This window comes from Neoarius graeffei, chromosome 28, assembly GCF_027579695.1.
Source record: "Neoarius graeffei isolate fNeoGra1 chromosome 28, fNeoGra1.pri, whole genome shotgun sequence".
NCBI lineage: Eukaryota > Metazoa > Chordata > Actinopteri > Siluriformes > Ariidae > Neoarius > Neoarius graeffei.
Window position 1 is genome coordinate 25,349,543 of NC_083596.1, and position 17,715 is coordinate 25,367,257.

General features: G+C 41.3%; 1 protein-coding gene across 2 annotated transcripts in view; it reads right to left on the reverse strand.

The window, feature by feature from the left end:
* crata (carnitine O-acetyltransferase a) overlaps positions 1-17,715 on the reverse strand; it is a 93,406-nt gene that overhangs the window by 71,154 nt on the left and 4,537 nt on the right. Inside the window, exons 2-4 of one of the 2 annotated variants that reach the window (XM_060912557.1) lie at positions 16,300-16,444; positions 12,368-12,646; positions 5,388-5,506 (exon numbers count right to left, since the gene is read on the reverse strand). In XM_060912557.1, the coding sequence (XP_060768540.1) occupies positions 5,388-5,506; positions 12,368-12,634 (386 nt within the window). In that variant the 5' untranslated portion in view covers positions 12,635-12,646; positions 16,300-16,444. The remainder of the gene's footprint in view (positions 1-5,387; positions 5,507-12,367; positions 12,647-16,299; positions 16,445-17,715) is intronic. The other variant, XM_060912556.1, reaches the window with a different exon arrangement.

Sequence of the window (17,715 nt, forward strand, 5' to 3'; positions counted from 1 at the left end):
CACATTCACCTGTTCATACATCATGTTCAGGAACAAACTAATGTTAATGGCGCTAAAACAGCCACCGTCAGATGGTGCGGTTGGAGTCTTGGACTCAACTCGAAATTTTTTTTTAATGACTTGGACTTGACCACTGGGGACTCGAGACTGGACGCGGACTTGAGGTTTAGTGACTCGACTACAACACTGCGCTCTTTTCAGCAATCAAATGGATCAATTGGACATTGTACTGAAGTTGTATTAATAACATGACATTTCCTTGGTGGAATACTTATTTCACGATGTTGCTGAATTGTCTTAAATAAATAATGTTTATGAGAATTTGAGAAACCAATTCCCTGGCATAAACACACACACAGTGGATATAAAAAGTGTTCCCATTCTGTTAAAATTATAGGTTTTTCTGATGTTTAAAAAAATAAAAATAAAAAAAGAGACCACGATAAATAACCTCAAAACTTTTCCCACCTTTAATGTGACCTATAACCTGTACAGTTCAACTGAAAAACAAACAAATCTGTTGGGGGGAAAACATAAAAAAAAATAAAAGATGTACAATAAGCAGGTTGCATAAATGTGTGTACACCCGCAAACTAATACTTTGTTGACGCGCCTTCTGATTTAATTACAGCATTCCATCTTTTTGGGTCAGAGTCCATCAGCCTGCCACATCTAGACTTGGCAATATTTGCCCATTCTTCTTTGCAAAAGCGCTCCAAATCTGTCAGATTGCGAGGGCATCTCTTGTGCACAGCCCTCTTCAGGTCACCTCACAGATTTTCAACTGGATTTAGGTCTGGACTCTGGCTGGGCCGTTCCAAAACTTTTTTTGGGTTCACTGCAGTGCTGAAAGATGAAATTCCTCTTCATCTTTCTAGCAGACACCTGAAGGTTTGGGGCCAAAATCGACTGGTGTTTAGAACGGTTCATAATTCCCTCCACCTTGACTAAAGCCCCTGTTCCAGCTGAAGAAAAACAACCCCAAAACATGATGCTGCCACCACCATGCTTCACCGTGGGTATGGTGGCGTTTTTGCACTAAACATACCTTCTGGAATTGTGGCCAAAAAGTTCAACCTTGGTTTCATCAAACCATAACATTTTCCCCACATGCTTTTGGGAGAGTTGATGTATTTATTTTATTTGCAAAATTTAGCCGGGCCTGGATGTTTTTCTTTGACCCTACCTCATAGTCCAGACATATGGAGAATACGGGAGATTGTCGTCACATGTAGTACACAACCAGTACTTGCCAGAAATTCCTGCAGCTCCTTCAGTGTTGCTGTAGGCCTCTTGGCAGCCTCCCTGACCAGTTTTCATCTCTTCTTTTCATCAATTTTGGAGGGACGTCCAGTTCTCGGTAATGTCGCTGCTGTCCCATATTTTCCCCGCTTCTTGATGACTGTCTTCACTGTGCTCCATGGTATATCTAATGCCGTAGAAGCGTTTTTGTACCCTTCTCCTGACTGATACCTTTCAACAATGAGATCCCTTTGACGCTCTGTAAGCTCTCTATGAACCCTGGCTTTTACTGGAGGATGCAACTGAGGAAATGTCTGAACTTTATTTGAGGTTAATCAGAGTCATTCTAATCGATAGTAGGTGTGAACCCAAAAAGACCGAATGCTGTAATTAAATCAAAAGGCGCTTCAACAAGATCAAGATCAAGATATATTTATTTGTCCCGGAGGAAATTTGTCTTGGACAAACACATAGTATTAGTTTAAGGGTGTGCACACTTATGCAACCAGCTTGTTGTACTTGTTGATAAATTAGGGATAAAATTAGCTCATGTTTTAAGTCGTTCAAATTCTGTAAAGCTGCTTTGCGACAATGTTTATTGTTAAAAGCACTATACAAATAAACTTGATTTGATACTTTTTTTTTTTTTTTATGTTTTCCCCCCCTAACAGATTTGTTTGTTTTTCAGTTGAATTGTACAGGTTATAGGTCACATTAAAGGTGGGAAAAGTTTTGAAATTATTTATCGTGATCTCATCTTTTTTTACATCAGAAAAACCTATCATTTTAATGGGGTGCATACACTTTTTATATCCACTGTATGATCAGTAACTAACCGAGCTCAGATTTAATTTATATAATTAACAGCAGACAAAAAGATCTGTTACATGGATCAGACACCACAGCAGGGCTGAGATTTAAAAAACTGTGCAGAAACAACTTGAACCTGGAAGCACTTGTGACTAGGCAGTATGTTGTTATCTTTGAAACACGCTGATCTTCAAAGTCCAAAAGTTACACCAATATTTAAGTGTATATTTCTTGGTTACCCATTCAGATTATGTAAAAGACCTGTGTGTAGGTCTGAAAAATTTTGCTTTGCTCTTGAGTCATCAGGTTCTTCAACAGTGTCTAGATCACCAGCTTTAAAGGAACAGTCCACCGTACTTCCATAATGAAATATGTTGTTCTCTGAATTGAGACGAGCTGCTCCGTACCTCTCCGAGCTTTGCGCGACCTCCCAGTCAGTCAGACGCGCTGTCACTCCTGTTAGCAATGTAGCTAGGCTCAGCATGGCCAATGGTATTTTTTGGGGCTGTAGTTAGATGCGACCAAACTCTTCCGCGTTTTTCCTGTTTACATAGGTTTATATGACCAGTGATATGAAACAAGTTCAGTTACACAAATTGAAACGTGGCGATTTTCTATGCTATGGAAAGGCCGCACTATAATGACAGGCGTACTAACACCTTCTGCGCGCTTCGGCAGCGCATTGATACCTGCACTCAGGTATGTAAACAGGAAAAACGTGGAAGAGTTTGGTCGCATCTAACTACAGCCCCAAAAAATACCATTGGCCATGCTGAGCCTAGCTACATTGCTAACAGGAATAACAGCGCGTCTGACTGACTGGGAGGTCGCACAAAGCTCGGAGAGGTACGGATCAGCTTGTCTCAATTCAGAAAAGAACATATTTCATTATGGAAGTACGGTGGACTGTTCCTTTAAAAACAAGCGCCTGTCTTTAAGCCTGAAAACAATCGGGGTAGGTCGAGCATGCCACTGCTACACTTTAAAGTGCTACAGTGGCGCTTGAAAGTTTTCCTCAATAAATAAATGACCAAGTATAATATTTTTGTCTCACAAGTCGTTCTACCAAAGAATGGTTAAGGAAGAATAAAGTTAATGTTTTGGAATGGCCAAGTCAAAGTCCTGACCTTAAAGGGCATATCCTGGACCAATTTCATGTTTTTTTATATGAAAGTATGTTCCTTTACACACTCATCCAGAAGGGTAATCTTGCACAAGGCCATCTGTCTACAGCAGAAAAAAATAAAATAACAAAATGCGTCTGGAAAAATCCCAAGGGACTCTGGAGCCAGATTCGTGACGTTATCTGCGGAAGCGCCAGCAGGCTGTGCAAGCTTTGCACGGTTTCAGTGCACAGCCTGTGTAGACCAAGCGCTCCCATTTCTCTCTCATTGTCCGGTCTTTTGGGAAACGATGAGTACTAATCCCATCAAGATTGGTGTTGCTACACCCTCCTACGATACATCTGTTAACGATTTTAATAATTACATGAGAACGTTGAAGAACCTTGCAGAAAACCACCAGGTCGTTTTCTAATAAACAAACCAGCGCTGATGTAGGATTCAGAAGGAGGCGTCCCGCACGTGATGTCATGAAAATCAATGTCTCCCAGGAAATCCAAATGCCAAGTTTTTTCAGAGGTGGACCAATTCGCCTCAAATGGCTTGATTTCAACTGAATTTTTCCGGTATTGCGCATGGTAAAAAAAAAATGGCAGAGAATGCAGAACATTACAGATATCTGACCAAAGTTTAATATAAAATAGGAGAATTACACTGATCTTGCTCCTGAATTTACCCGTGATATGCACTTTAATCCAATCGAAATGTTGTGGAAGGACCTGAAGCGACCAGTTCATGTGAGGAAACCCACCAACATCCCAGAGTTGAAGCTGTTCTGTACGGAGGAACGGGCTAAAATTCCTCCCAGCCGGTGTGCAGGACTGATCAACAGTTACCGCAAACGTTTAGTTGCAGTTATTGCTGTACAAGCGGGTCACACCAGATACTGAAAGCAAAGGTTCACATACTTTTGCCGCTCACTGATACGTAATATTGGATCATTTTCCTCAATAAATAAATGACCAAGTATAATATTTTTGTCTCATTTGTTTAACTGGGTTCTCAATATCTACTTTTAGGACTTGTGTGAAAATCTGATGATGTTTTAGGTCATATTTACGCAGAAATAGAGAAAATTCTAAAGGGTTCACAAACTTTCAAGCGCCACTGTAAATAGAATTTTGATGATAAAAAAAAAAAAAATTTGCCTTCAGTTCTCCTTTAAAACGGCTGATTTGATTTGAGAGCCTGTTCCTTTAAATGATAATGAGCCGCTGCTCACCACACCCAATCAGATCGGACTTGCTTCATGAATATCCAATCACAAAGGCAGTTCTCAAGCCATGAGTGGAGATACTCAGATGAGGAGGCGGTAGAATTCTAACGAGCTCCGCTTGCGACATAGAAAGAGGAACCAAATCTGAACGGCTTGTCAAAGTTCATGTTTTCTGAAACGGGCAGCTCAACAGAAACTGACTGGGGCGACTTATTTCAGGGTTTGTGCGTTGTTCGGCTCCAGATCCGTAAATGTACATGCACAAGCACTGAAAACGGAAGCTTTTCATGATATATCTTCTTTAAAGGGTTGAAACTATTAAATTCATGAATGACTCGTGTCATGTTTGTATATTTCATGTTGACCTCGAAAGGCATTCCGTATTTTTGAGTGGATTTACAATCCAGGACGTCAATTTCAGTTCTAGCAGGCTGTCAGACAGTGATGCTGGACATCATAAAGAAAACTGCACTCAAGTTCAAATTCAGACTTGTCCGTTCCCGAGACACGACTCTGTTTCATGGAAACTCCATCCTGCATGCGTCACTCTTGCGCAATTCCCGAATAGCCTTTAAGCCCAAGGTTATGTCTGAGGTCTAAAATGTCTGTATAGCCCTTTCTGTTTACAGAATCGTACACAGTGTAACTCAACCCTGAACATGACCAGTAATGCAGCCACGTGCGCCCCAGACCTCGTGTGGAAGTGTGAGCACTTGGTGCTGTTTCAGCATTCGACTCGCTCAGGTCAGTGTGTACAAGGGTCATCACTGCTGCCGGGTTTATTATTAGTCTTGGAAACACCAGCATAAGGCCTTGATCTTCGTCAAGCCTAAACAGCTGCGTATTTACACACGAGTTCTAGCTCTACGTCACCTCGCCTGTTTACTTGGTTTTGCGCAATATTCTCGACATTCTCGCTGACCGATTAATTGAACCACTTGATATTCAGAAACACATTTTATACACAAGTTGATCGTTACACCTGCCATCGACCTGACCTTACTTGACCCTGACTGTCAGTGAATTGTAAGCGAGGAAGGACGACTCCAGGACTCGAGTGCACAACCACAGGCATCCGGTAATCCAGGTACGCTGTCTGCAACCACCAGTCAGAGAGCTAGACGAAGAGGGAAGAGAACACAGCATAAACATACACTTCATTTCGAATCCTAGTTCAGCAAAACGAGACTTAAATCTAGGTACCAGAAAAGGAAACGGTGTCTGTGTGCGAGTTATGAATAAGCAGTGAAAATATGAGCAGCGAAAAAAAAAAAATCACAAAGCTGCCTGAGCCAGGTGAGATTAAATTAAAAAAAAAAAGTGTTCGAAAACCACAACTCCATCTCCAAAACCAGTCAGAAAACAGTTCAGGTGATCGTCAAACATCCATCCACTAATTTTAGAACATCATAAGCTAAGCCAGTTGATTCCTCATTCCCGTGATAATTAATAATTCATGAATAAAACACACACCCTAATCAGCAGAAGACCTTTTGGGTTATTGTTCTATGGTCGTGGAAAAACTGCCAGGCGTTTTGAATACCAAAAGCCTGCTGACGATTATAACCATGGACTTATAGCCTTAGGGTGTTTCTCAAGATCAAGGAAGGATCCTTCATGGCTGTAGTTCAAGAATGCAACGTCATCACATCCCGCCGAAGGACCGGCCTCATGTCTAGGATCCTTCGAATTCGACCAACAACTGAGACCAAGTTCATAAATCACCTACCATCCTTTTCACTGACACACACTTGCCTAGCCCCTAACGAATGTGACTGAAAGACTCAGCCTACCAAGGCAGGGCTTGACATTAAGGACAAGTAGGATATGTCCCTGACGTGCCCGACCGGGCAAGTTGGAATGAGCATATATTACCAACTAGCATCACAAAAATTAGATTTTGATCTTTTATTTCAGTTCCTAAAAGCGTCCCTCATTACATATCCGCCATTATGTCTTTGCTGTTTTCTTAGTCTCGGTTTCATTTACTGCTTTGCAAGTTATTTTATACTATATACCCCCGCCGTTGTAGTAGGGTACACGTACTGTACTGTATATAGACCCCTTGCGCATGACATCACGCATCACGTGATAATTACAGCCGAGGTCAGACAGACACCGTCTTTCGTGCAAGTAAGGTTTAATCTGTCTTCAATATGTTTAATTTTTGCGCCGTTTTTGCTTCAGGGTCTCTGCACATTTCTGACCAGCAAAAATAATACTTTTTAAGACCATTTTAAGACCACCGAGTATAAAAAATAAGACCACTACCGCGGAACAAATACGTACAGTAAAAAAAAAAAAAGCACACTCTAGGTTAAGTTCAAAGCATTTTTTTTTATAAAAAATGTGCATCTTCAGTTTACAAAACAGAACATTAGCTGCCTTCTCGATATTTTAATAGTAGGGTACTGCTGTAAACAAACAGTGAGGAAACAAATTGATCTTCAGTTAACAAAACAGAACATTAACTGCTTTCTCAATATTTTAATAGTAGGGTACTGCCATGAACAAACAGTGAGGAAGCAAGGAAGTTTGACTACTGATCGAACTGCCTCTGGGGACTGTTGTTGCCCGACTAGCAGCATAGCGCATATGCTTTTCCCCTTTCGAGTGAGCGTCAAGGGCTTTACAGCCCATTGTTGTTAACTTGATGTCTTTCCGACATACCTTACATCTCGCTTCATATTCTGAAGTTGCTGTTGTTAGCCAACTTTTGTATTTTGGCTCCTCAAGCCACTTGTTACTAAACTTACACTTCCCCATCTCCGCTCATGTTCAAGTTCAACCACTTCTTCCTCGTCTGCTCTACTCTCAATGGTTCTACTACCAGTGTTGGGCACGTTACTTTCAAAAAGTAATTAGTTATAGTTACTAGTTACTTTTCCCAAAAAGTAACTGAGTTAGTAACGGAGTTACTTTGTCATAAAAGTAACTAATTACCAGGGAAAGTAATTATTCCGTTACATTTTGTTCCCCCTCAAAAAAAATCAAATTCAATTAGTGTAATCATAATAAAAGTGAATGTTAAATGTGTTTAATGACTGAAATGGACACTTAACAGAACCAATTAGTAATGTTATCTACACTATATTAATATTTTTGTGGGACACTGTGAGATAAGACATCTATCAAATGTAATATATTTCTGTAGTTATTAAAATTGTTACTAATTACTGGCCACTGACGAGGACAAACGCTTTGTTCCTCGACATAATGTGCATTGCACGTAAACATTCTTGCCTTTTATTTCAAGTAATGAAAAGTCCTGGCTGTATTTCCAGTGTGAAAGCGCAGTGCTGGGCTGACCGCTCGCCATCGCTGGGTCTTCCGATTGAAAGAGCGCGCAGTAGTGCAGTAGGCGTGGCCTACATATGTATGTTGTCCAAATCTACTCTGATTGGCTTACTGTGCTGTTGTCTCGTGTCTCCCCGCCCCACACGAAAGCAGAGTAAAGAAAGGCTGAACGAGCAGCGTGCCAGATGAAAACAGCTTTAATAAAGTAACGCATAGTATTTTATTGTAAGTAACGGGAACGGCGTTATAACGATGTAAAAAGTAATTAGTTAGATTACTCGTTACTAAAAAAAAGTAACGCCGTTTATTTCTAACGCCGTTATTCCCATCACTGTTACTACATGGATAAAAGAACACACTGCCCCCAGTGGTGTGGTTCCTGCGCTATTAGCACTAGTGCTAGACACACAACGGCTCTTGTGCTACTTGTTCAGCATCTTTATAACAAACGACGCTGGTTGAATAAATAACGTTAGCGCGGAAAAAAAAATCCAGACATATGTTTTTTTTTTTCATTTACCGTAGGCTACCCGGATGAAATTTAATACCTCCCATGTGAAATTTAATACCATAGCTCAAAAAATAGCGAAATATAATGCTTTTTAAGACCTTAAAAAACACATATTAAAAATAAGACTTTTTAAGGATCCGCAGAGACCCTGTAACAGAGAAATAGATAAAAGGCATCACTGTCTCCCCACTACAACAGAAAGTCAGAAGGGAGTATGGAAGAGTTTGCTTAAGAATCTCGTTTTATTTTTTTTTCTGCTCGCATTCAAGTTAGCCCCTTCATGAAAGCGTTTGATTTTCTTAAGCCGCTTCCTTATTCGACACAGGAAACCCAGATTGGTTTCAAACAACTCGGGCATAAAAAAAAAAAAAAACTCAACAAGGAACGACGTGTAATAAATCCTGAGAGAACAAAACAGATTAAGAGCAGAGAGAGCTGAAGCTTTGTTTCCGTTATCAGAGGAACACAGTCCTGTGCAAAATATTTATACATCTGTGTTTTGTTTTTTCCCTACCTCTAGGTTTAAAAACAAACAAACAAACAAAAAAATAACAACAAAAACCTCCACACTGCGTCATGACAGACCGGCTGCACTGATTCATTTACAGGTTGCCAGGTCTGTATAAAACACCAACAGCCTACACACTAAACAATAATTTTAAACTCCAACATTATCCTGTCTGTCAGACGCAGCGCAGATTTATGTATTTATTTATTTTTTAAACCTGGAGGTGGAGGATATAACAAACAAAAAAAAGAAAATGATATACAAATATTCTCAAACACAGTACTGTTCAAAAGTATTGGCACCCTATTGTTTTCTTCAAATAAACTTTGTTATAGATTGAGATGAGATAGATTTCTATTTTATGATTTCTACATTATCGAGTAATGAACCTACATTAGGGTGCATCAGCTGCCCCCTAAAATGAAAAGTTCCTCCGATCATGATGCATTTTTGTTTTTATGTTCCTTTTGGTAAGAAAACCCACTGGGTGAAATATTTTGACAAAATTCAAAAGTGTAATGGTGGCACCAGGAGCTCAAAGTTATGGAAAAAGCTGCTATTTTATGACTTTTATGACAAAATTTTGATCACTTTTCATGAAACATTATGGCACCTTATAGAGTATACCAAATATCTTAGATACTGTAGACAGTATGTCTAGAATGTCTAAAAATATTTGGAGGTTTATTTTAGGGTGTCACTAGCATTATCTATCAATGTTATAACCCTGGTTTTAAGCTTGCCGCCTATGCATATGCTAGCCCCTATTAAAGTTTTAATGATGCTGGATTACCTGTTTTCAAGACAACTGAAGATACAAGTGAAATGTTAAGAAGCAAATTCTCAATGCCTAGCTGTTCATTGAATCATTGTTCAACTACTTTTAAACAATACAAATGTATTATGAATCACATTAATGCTTCTCAATCCCTTGCAAAGGTTCTTAACATGATCTCTGGGTCACAAGAAATCAATAAATGGAGTCCAACATTGTGATTCAAACCTTACGCAAAAACATAAAATAAGCGTTTTTTGGCAAAAAATGAACCTCATGGTGCCACCATTAGACTTTTGAATATGGTCAAAAAAATTTTACAGGATGTCTTTATTGGTGAAAAGGAACACCCAAACAAAAATGCATCAGATTTTATGAAAGTGAGGGCAACTGATGCACCCTAACCTACAAACACACCGAACTTTACAACAGCTGCATGTATGTGAAATGGAAATAAATCGACAAAGGCAGGAAAAACTATTTTGGATAAAATTGTTATTGTCCGTTCCAAGTAAAAAGTAACGGATAACCAAACTTAATAAATTTTATCAATAACCAAACTTCAACTCAATGTGTGATCTTTATTTTATGCTGCAATTCACAACTATTCAAGGGGCAAGTGATAATATTGGGGGGCAAGTGGAAATTAACCCCCACTTGCCCACCAGGGCAAGGGGGTTTCAGGCTTTCGTCTAAACGGGGGAACAGGGGCGCTGCGCCCTCTTACTCTCGGCGTGCGCCCCCTTACCGACTCCGTGAAAACATCCCAGCAACACCACGTGACAATGTGTCTGATCATCAAATACGTTATAATTGCTCCAAAAATATTCCAATCATAGTAGATACACCGCCAGACGGTGCAAAAACAATCCGAATTGGCGTTTTCCAGACTGAGGCGCCATGTTGTTTAGTTGTTTACTTGTCGCGGCTGCTCTCGCGAGATTTGACATGGGTTACATACAAGGTCAGCTGACTTGTAGAGCGAGATTTCTCGAGACTGAATGACCTTTCACCCACCGGCGTGGGAACTTTTGACAGAAGTAGTTCGCGAGTTGTTTTTGTTGACACTTGGGCATTTAAAGATGTCATCCCGCGGCACGAAACGGAAGAAAGCCAAAGACTGTCCGGGGCAGAAGAAGATTACTTCTTTTTCAATGTTGACAGACAATTTGTTACAATTTCCCTCTCAGAGAGCCTCAGAATGTCCCATTGGAGCCTCAATTTTTCAAAGGCTTCGCACGGCGGGGGGACGGACAACCGGCACCATCCCCCCCAGGGCTCGAAATTAATTTTTTTTCTTTGTGTCCCCCAGTGGTCCCGAATTCTGTGTTGTACTGTCCCGAATGGAAGCAATAGTGTCCCCATTTTTTTCCTCTCTGAAATAACCAGTGGTTAATATTATCATATGAAGTTACTATTATATTTGTAACTATGCGATTTTGAACCCTTTATATCATTTTTACAATAAGTCACAAGACACAAGCGACACATGCCCTATACATCATCTACTTCAAAATTACAGTTATTGCATTTTCAGTTTATTAAACTTTGGCGATCTCACTGTATGAATAGATACCCGTTTATTTAAAGGGGCCAACTAGCTCATTCAGAAAATGTTTCAACTCCCTACATCTGCAGTACACTTTAGTTGAAAATAAGACCCCTTTTATGTTCATTTCATCTACTTATACCTTGAATATCTGTTGGCACTTATAAGGCCAACTTATAATTTTCACCATTACCGTTATCCATAGCCCTGTGATGACCTGGCGACTTGTCCAGGGTGTACCCCGCCTTTCGCCCGTAGTCAGCTGGGATAGGCTCCAGCTTGCCTGCGACCCTGTAGAACAGGATAAAGCGGCTACAGATAATGAGATGAGACCGTTATCCATTTTTATGAACTTTCCGTTATCCATTACCGTTATCCATTTTTATGAACTTTCCGTTACCCATTTTATGAACTTTCGCTGCCGAAACGTGGGTGCAAATGTTAGCAACATCAGCATAGTGCCAGGTCCGAGCCTAGTTGTGCTGCTGACTGACTAAACTTTCTGAACTAGAAAGACACCAAGAAAACTCACTTATTCTGTTGAACGGTATCTTCCGTCAATATCATCCACATCATTCCTGTTGTATTTTATAACGTGTCTAACAGTGTTCATCAAGTTCATTCAGTTGCTCGCGTTGCCTGCAGACCAGGCGATGACACTTTGGATCCTGAAGGTCCCGGAGACGTTATGTCTGGGCTTTCAGTTTCTTCCCCGCGGTCGGTCCACTTCAACCACTTAAGCATTTTTGTTCTGGCAAGAGTCGGCGCAGCGTGTGCGGTAGCAATTCCATTCCAAGTCCATATAATGCGGACTCCGGCCGAAGATTCTCGAACAGAATGCGCTGCTCTGTAGCCTACGGATGCAGGTGCATCGAAAGTGTAGCTACTATGTATTTTTCGCTGTTAACGTTTTAAAATTAAAATTGACAAATTAGGTGAATGTCTACGTATGTGTTACGGCTTTGTAAATAATATTAATGTAGAACTTTTTTTCTAGATCTATTTTTTTTTCCATTGTCCCGGGATTGTCCCAGATATGATCATTTTGTGTCCCGATGACATTTTTTATGGTCCCCGGGGCGTCAGGACACCGTTAGTTTCGAGCGCTGTCCCCCCCGCTTCGCTCCCTCGCCATGGTGAGCTCCCTCATACTAAATTTTTCTAGAAAAAACCCTGGGTTTAAAAGTTAATGTCAAGCCCTGCAAGGAAGCATCTTTGACATTGAGAAACACCCTTAGTGCTTTGATTCTTCTCCTAACAGACCATCCACACTTTTCCCCAAAACATGATCCTGTACTTTTCCAGGACACGTGCTACTAACGTTAATAGCTATTATACCCAGTTTTCCAGCTTGCTTGCCCTCCTCTCCAGGCTTTTCTGTAGTGTGTCTCCCACTCCGCCAGGCTGCTGGAACTCCTCCATGAGCCTGCGTGTGTGGTTCAGGTCCTCAGTCTCCACTATGGGCTCCAGAGTGGCCAGGTAGCGGTCACATGTCTGTTTCAGGGCAGGCACTGGCAACTTCGGCAGAGACTCCTGATGAGCCAGGTAACGACCGGGTATCTTAGTCAAGGACACCGGCTTCACCAGGCAGGATGGTTTGGCCATGCTAGCCTTTGTCTGCAAAAGAAACAACGGGATGCAAAACTGTAAAGACAGACTGGCAGAGTGTAACATCTGTTCAAGAAACTGAAAAAGAACCTCGATATCACAAAAGGACAACCCCTTTCGAAACAATACCCTTTAATTATGTCCACTTTTCAAATATTTGAGAATCTTCTTTTTTTTTTTAAATTTGATTATTATAACTACTTTTGTCTTTTTTTTTTAAATTTATTTTACCTTAACTATTCCAGCACCAACATCCAAAGCAAATTCCTTGTATGTGAAAACAGAATTAGGAATAAACTCGATTCTGATTCTGATTCTAGGTTGTGACAGAATAGGCAAGATAGGATTAACTCGGTGTCTCCAACACGTATCACTGTCATGTATTCTTTGATTATCAGGTATTATTATATCCCATCACATTGTACGGTATTAGCGTTATATTCACTATCAAAAAAAGATAAGAACTTGAAACGAAAAGATAGAGGTAGAGGCAAGAAATTGCAAAATAGATGAATAAATAAAGTTATAATGTTTTGACAAAACAACTAAACAATATGTTTTGTTTTTCTTCTAACTTTATTCATCATACGTGACGGGATGGGTTCATCTATGCAAGTACCGATTAATAAAATGGTGGACGTGATGGATGTCTTGGTGAAACTGGAACAAAAAAAGGTAAGATTATAGAAATTTAATTATGGAAATGTACATCACAAAATTGGTATTGCAGGACGGAACAGCATATAAAAACCCAGAAGGCAAATACAAGAAAATATGTGACACCACATTAAAATACGTAACAGTACTGTTCCGTCCTGTACCGGGTTATGGGAGATGCGGATTAACTCCTAGTGTAAACATGGACGTCTGTATACTCAAGTCGATTCAATTTCGGTGGACTTCTACTTGACAGAAATCCAGATGTGGATTCAGTTCCTTAATGAGCAAGCCAGAGGTGACAGTGGCAAGGGAAAACTCCCTGAGACGACATGAGGAAGAAACGGTTTCAAGACTTGACTTAAAAAACAACTCACAGAATCACAACCACATACTTGCCAACCCAACTGATTTCGGCGGGAGGCTCCCGATTTTAGCCTCCGTCTCCCGCCTCCTGATCGTATTTGTTAAAAACTGGATAATCTCCCGGTTTTGGGAAATCCCTACCGCCAAGTTAAAAATACTCCTGATTATGTCCAATCAGAATCGTATGAGAAACACTGCTGACGTCAACTGATTTTTAACCAATCAACGAGCAGAACGACAGTCACTTCCGTAATGTAGGATTCACCCAGGCTGTCCGACATTTTTTACAAGCGGTCATTCATCATGGCCACTAAACCCAATACCAAACGGCAAAAATATGAATGCAAATACCAGGTTGCATGAGAGAATGAATTTCCATGGATAAGCAAATGTTCGACCAGCCAGTTACACATTTTAAGGTAAAGATACCTTAAATCAGAATATAATGGACATTAAACTAGTCTTCCATACCATTTCAGAAACAAACTGTACAACTTCTAAAGTGTTGAGTGAAATTTTGCATGACAGAGAATTTGTTTGATGAGTGTATTTGAATAGTGTGGTCGTGTCTTAGTGCCATTTTGAATTTATGTTTGAAAGTTTTAAATGAAAGTTTACAAGTGAATTATCTGGAAAGTGATTGATTTTGATCGAGTTTTGAGGTTTTAAGTGAAAGATTACTAGTGAGTGTATTTTGGTCGGACTAGAATGTTGCATTCGAGTGAATTTCTTTGTGGAGTATATTTTGATAGTCGGGCGGCATGGTGGTGTAGTGGTTAGCGCTGTCGCCTCACAGCAAGAAGGTCCGGGTTCGAGCCCCGTGGCCAGCGAGGGCCTTTCTGTGTGGAGTTTGCATGTTCTCTCCGTGTCCGTGTGGGTTTCCTCCGGGTGCTCCGGTTTCCCCCACAGTCCAAAGACATGCAGGTTAGGTTAACTGGTGACTCTAAATTGACCGTATGTGTGAATGTGAGTGTGAATGGTTGTCTGTGTCTATGTGTCAACCCTGTGATGACCTGGCGACTTGTCCAGGGTGTACCCCGCCTTTCGCCCGTAGTCAGCTGGGATAGGCTCCAGCTTGCCTGCGACCCTGTAGAACAGGATAAAGCGGCTAGAGATGATGAGATGAGATGAGATTTTGATAGTATGGTCGTATTTATAGTGCCGTTTTTAAATTTTGTTTGAAAACTTTTAGTCAAAATTTGCAAATGAGCAAATTCCTTTGATGCATTCTGATAGGATTTTGATAGGATTTCTAGTGCTTTTTTAAAATTCTGTTGGAAAGTGTTTAGTGAGAGAGATGCATTTTAGTAGTACTAAAACAGTGCAGTATTTATTTAATTGGAGTTGTTACTCATCTCATCATCTCTAGACGCTTTATCCTGTTCTACAGGGTCGCAGGCAAGCTGGAGCCTATCCCAGCTGACTACGGGCGAAAGGCGGGGTACACTCTGGACAAGTCGCCAGGTCATCACAGGACTGACCCATGCCCCTTTTCCACCAAAGCAGTTCCAGGGCTGGTTCGGGGCCAGTGCTTAGTTTGGAACCGGGTTTTCTGTTTCCACTGACAAAGAACTGGCTCTGGGGCCAGAAAAAACGGTTCCAGGCTAGCACCAACTCTCTGCTGGGCCAGAGGAAAGAGCCGTTTACGTCAGCGGGGGGGGGTGGAGTTGTTAAGACCAACAACAATAACAAGACCGTGAAAGATCGCCATTTTTAAGCGACGAGAAGCAGCAGCTGTACAAACGCGAAGTCATCCATTATTATTGTTGTTGCTGCTGCTTCTTCCGTGTTGTTTTTGCTTCGATATTCGCGCCAAGGTTTATGCAAATGTAGCGACGTAACTGACGTATACAGCGACGTAATGACGTGGCTCCCCTTAGCGCTGTGAGCTATGGAAAAGCAAACTGGTTCTCAGCTGGCTCGCAAGTTGAACGAGTTGTGAACCAGCACCAGCACTGGCCCCAACCAGCCCTGGAACTGAATTGGTGGAAAAGGGGTAACATAGACACAGACAACCATTCACATTCACACCTACGGTCAATTTAGAGTCACCAGTTAACCTAACCTGCATGTCTTTGGACTGTGGGGGAAACCGGAGCACCCGGAGGAAACCAACACGGACACGGGGAGAACATGCAAACTCCGCACAGAAAGGCCCTCACTGGCCACGGGGCTCGAACCCGGACCTTCTTGCTGTGAGGCGACAGTGCTAACCACTACACCACCTGAGTTGTTATTATTTTGGTTAAATCTTATTAAAATTTCATTTCTATATGATATTACAGTTCTCTGTATTTTTACATGAGCTTACAGAAGGAAAACACATTTGATGCAATCCAATAATACTTTCATTCACTGTGACTATTTTAAGAAATGATAAACATTCTTCTAAAGCATCGCTTGTGTTATTGTCTGTGTATGTATACAATATTCAGGCATGAGATTTTTCAGCTCAAAATCTGATTTAAGGCTTCCCTTTCATTGCTATTAGATTAAAATTCAAGACAAGAGTATTATTTCAGATGGTTCACTCTGAGCTCTCTCATGCCTGATACATGAATCCCATAACCGAGAGTAACTGATAGAACAATATCAGCAATTCAAAAACTCTTTAATTGTATAAATCTGAAATGGTTTACAATTAATTGGGATCCACTGTTTTTATCGTTTCAACTGTGCATCACAGCCTCGTCCGATTGAAAAGGTCGTTCATGCACTTTTCTCCCCCATGAGAATTTTGAGAAGTTGGTAAGTATGCAGTTACAGTGTAAACCTGAAGCTCACCTGTGGAGATAAAAACACATGTCAGAACTAAACAGCTGTTCTGCTCAACTCATTTGTTAGATTTTACAGGCAAGTGATTTATATTATAGACTCCAACTACAGACTAGTATGACTAACCCCCCAACATCTGTTCTATCAGTAATCAACCCTGTAGTCTAATGCCGCTTTTCCACTACAAACGCGGCTGAGCCGTGCCGTGCCGAGTCGAGCTGAGTCGGGCTGAGCGGGGCTGTTGGAGTTGCATTTCGACTACAACCGCGCTGAACCGTGCTGGCTGGAAGTGGGTGGACACATTGGGTGGAGTTAGCGAAAGTGGGTGGACTTCACGTGATGTCGTTAAGCAGCGCAAACAGTGACATCAGTGACAGTGGCGGAACAAGTCAGAGCCGGGCCGGGGGCGGGGCAAATGACCGGGCCCTTTATTAAAGCTTATCATAACATCATTTTAGGCTACAAAATGTCCACAACTGCGGTGTTTACCAATTTCAACACTACCGGGTGCAACTATGTTATTTAGTACATCAAGTCCTTCAAACGAACATGTAACTCAAACAAAAAACATTAGGATACTGTACATGGCTCATAATAAAACATCAATAGCCTATACTGCGCACATTATTTGAAGGGCATACGAATGAGCGCTCAGAGGTTGCAACGGTGACAGGAAGAGACAGAAATAAAAGGAGGGCGGTGCAAACCTCACTGAATGCACTGTGTTTACCAATTTCAACACTACGGGGTGCAACTATGTTATTTTGTACATTAAGTCCTTCAAACGAACATGTAACTCAGAAACAAAAAAACATTAGGCGACATACTGTACATGGCTCATAATAAAACATCAATACCCTACTGCGCGCATTATTTGAAGGGCATACGACGAGCCTTGCGCTCCGCGAACTCGTCCACGATGCTCTGTATGATCTTTTAAGCAGTAGTCTCACGACCCGGATAATAAACAATAAACATGGAGGACATGGAGTCGTTAGTGTTGCTGGTCTTGGTGCTGTGGCTTGTTGTCACTGACAACGCGGACAGATACTGGCAAGAGCGTATAGATGAGGCGAGGCGCATAAGGCTTCAGAAATTCTCGTAATTCATAATTATTATTCTTCCGGGTTTGCGGTGTTTACAGATCCCAGCGCGCTCGCGGGGCGTGTGTGGGCATGTGAGGACACGCCTCCTCACCAATCAGTGCACAGGGGAGTGTCTGCTCACGCCCCCAACCTCACTCGGCACGGCTTGGCTCGCTTCAGCCCCACTCCAAAACG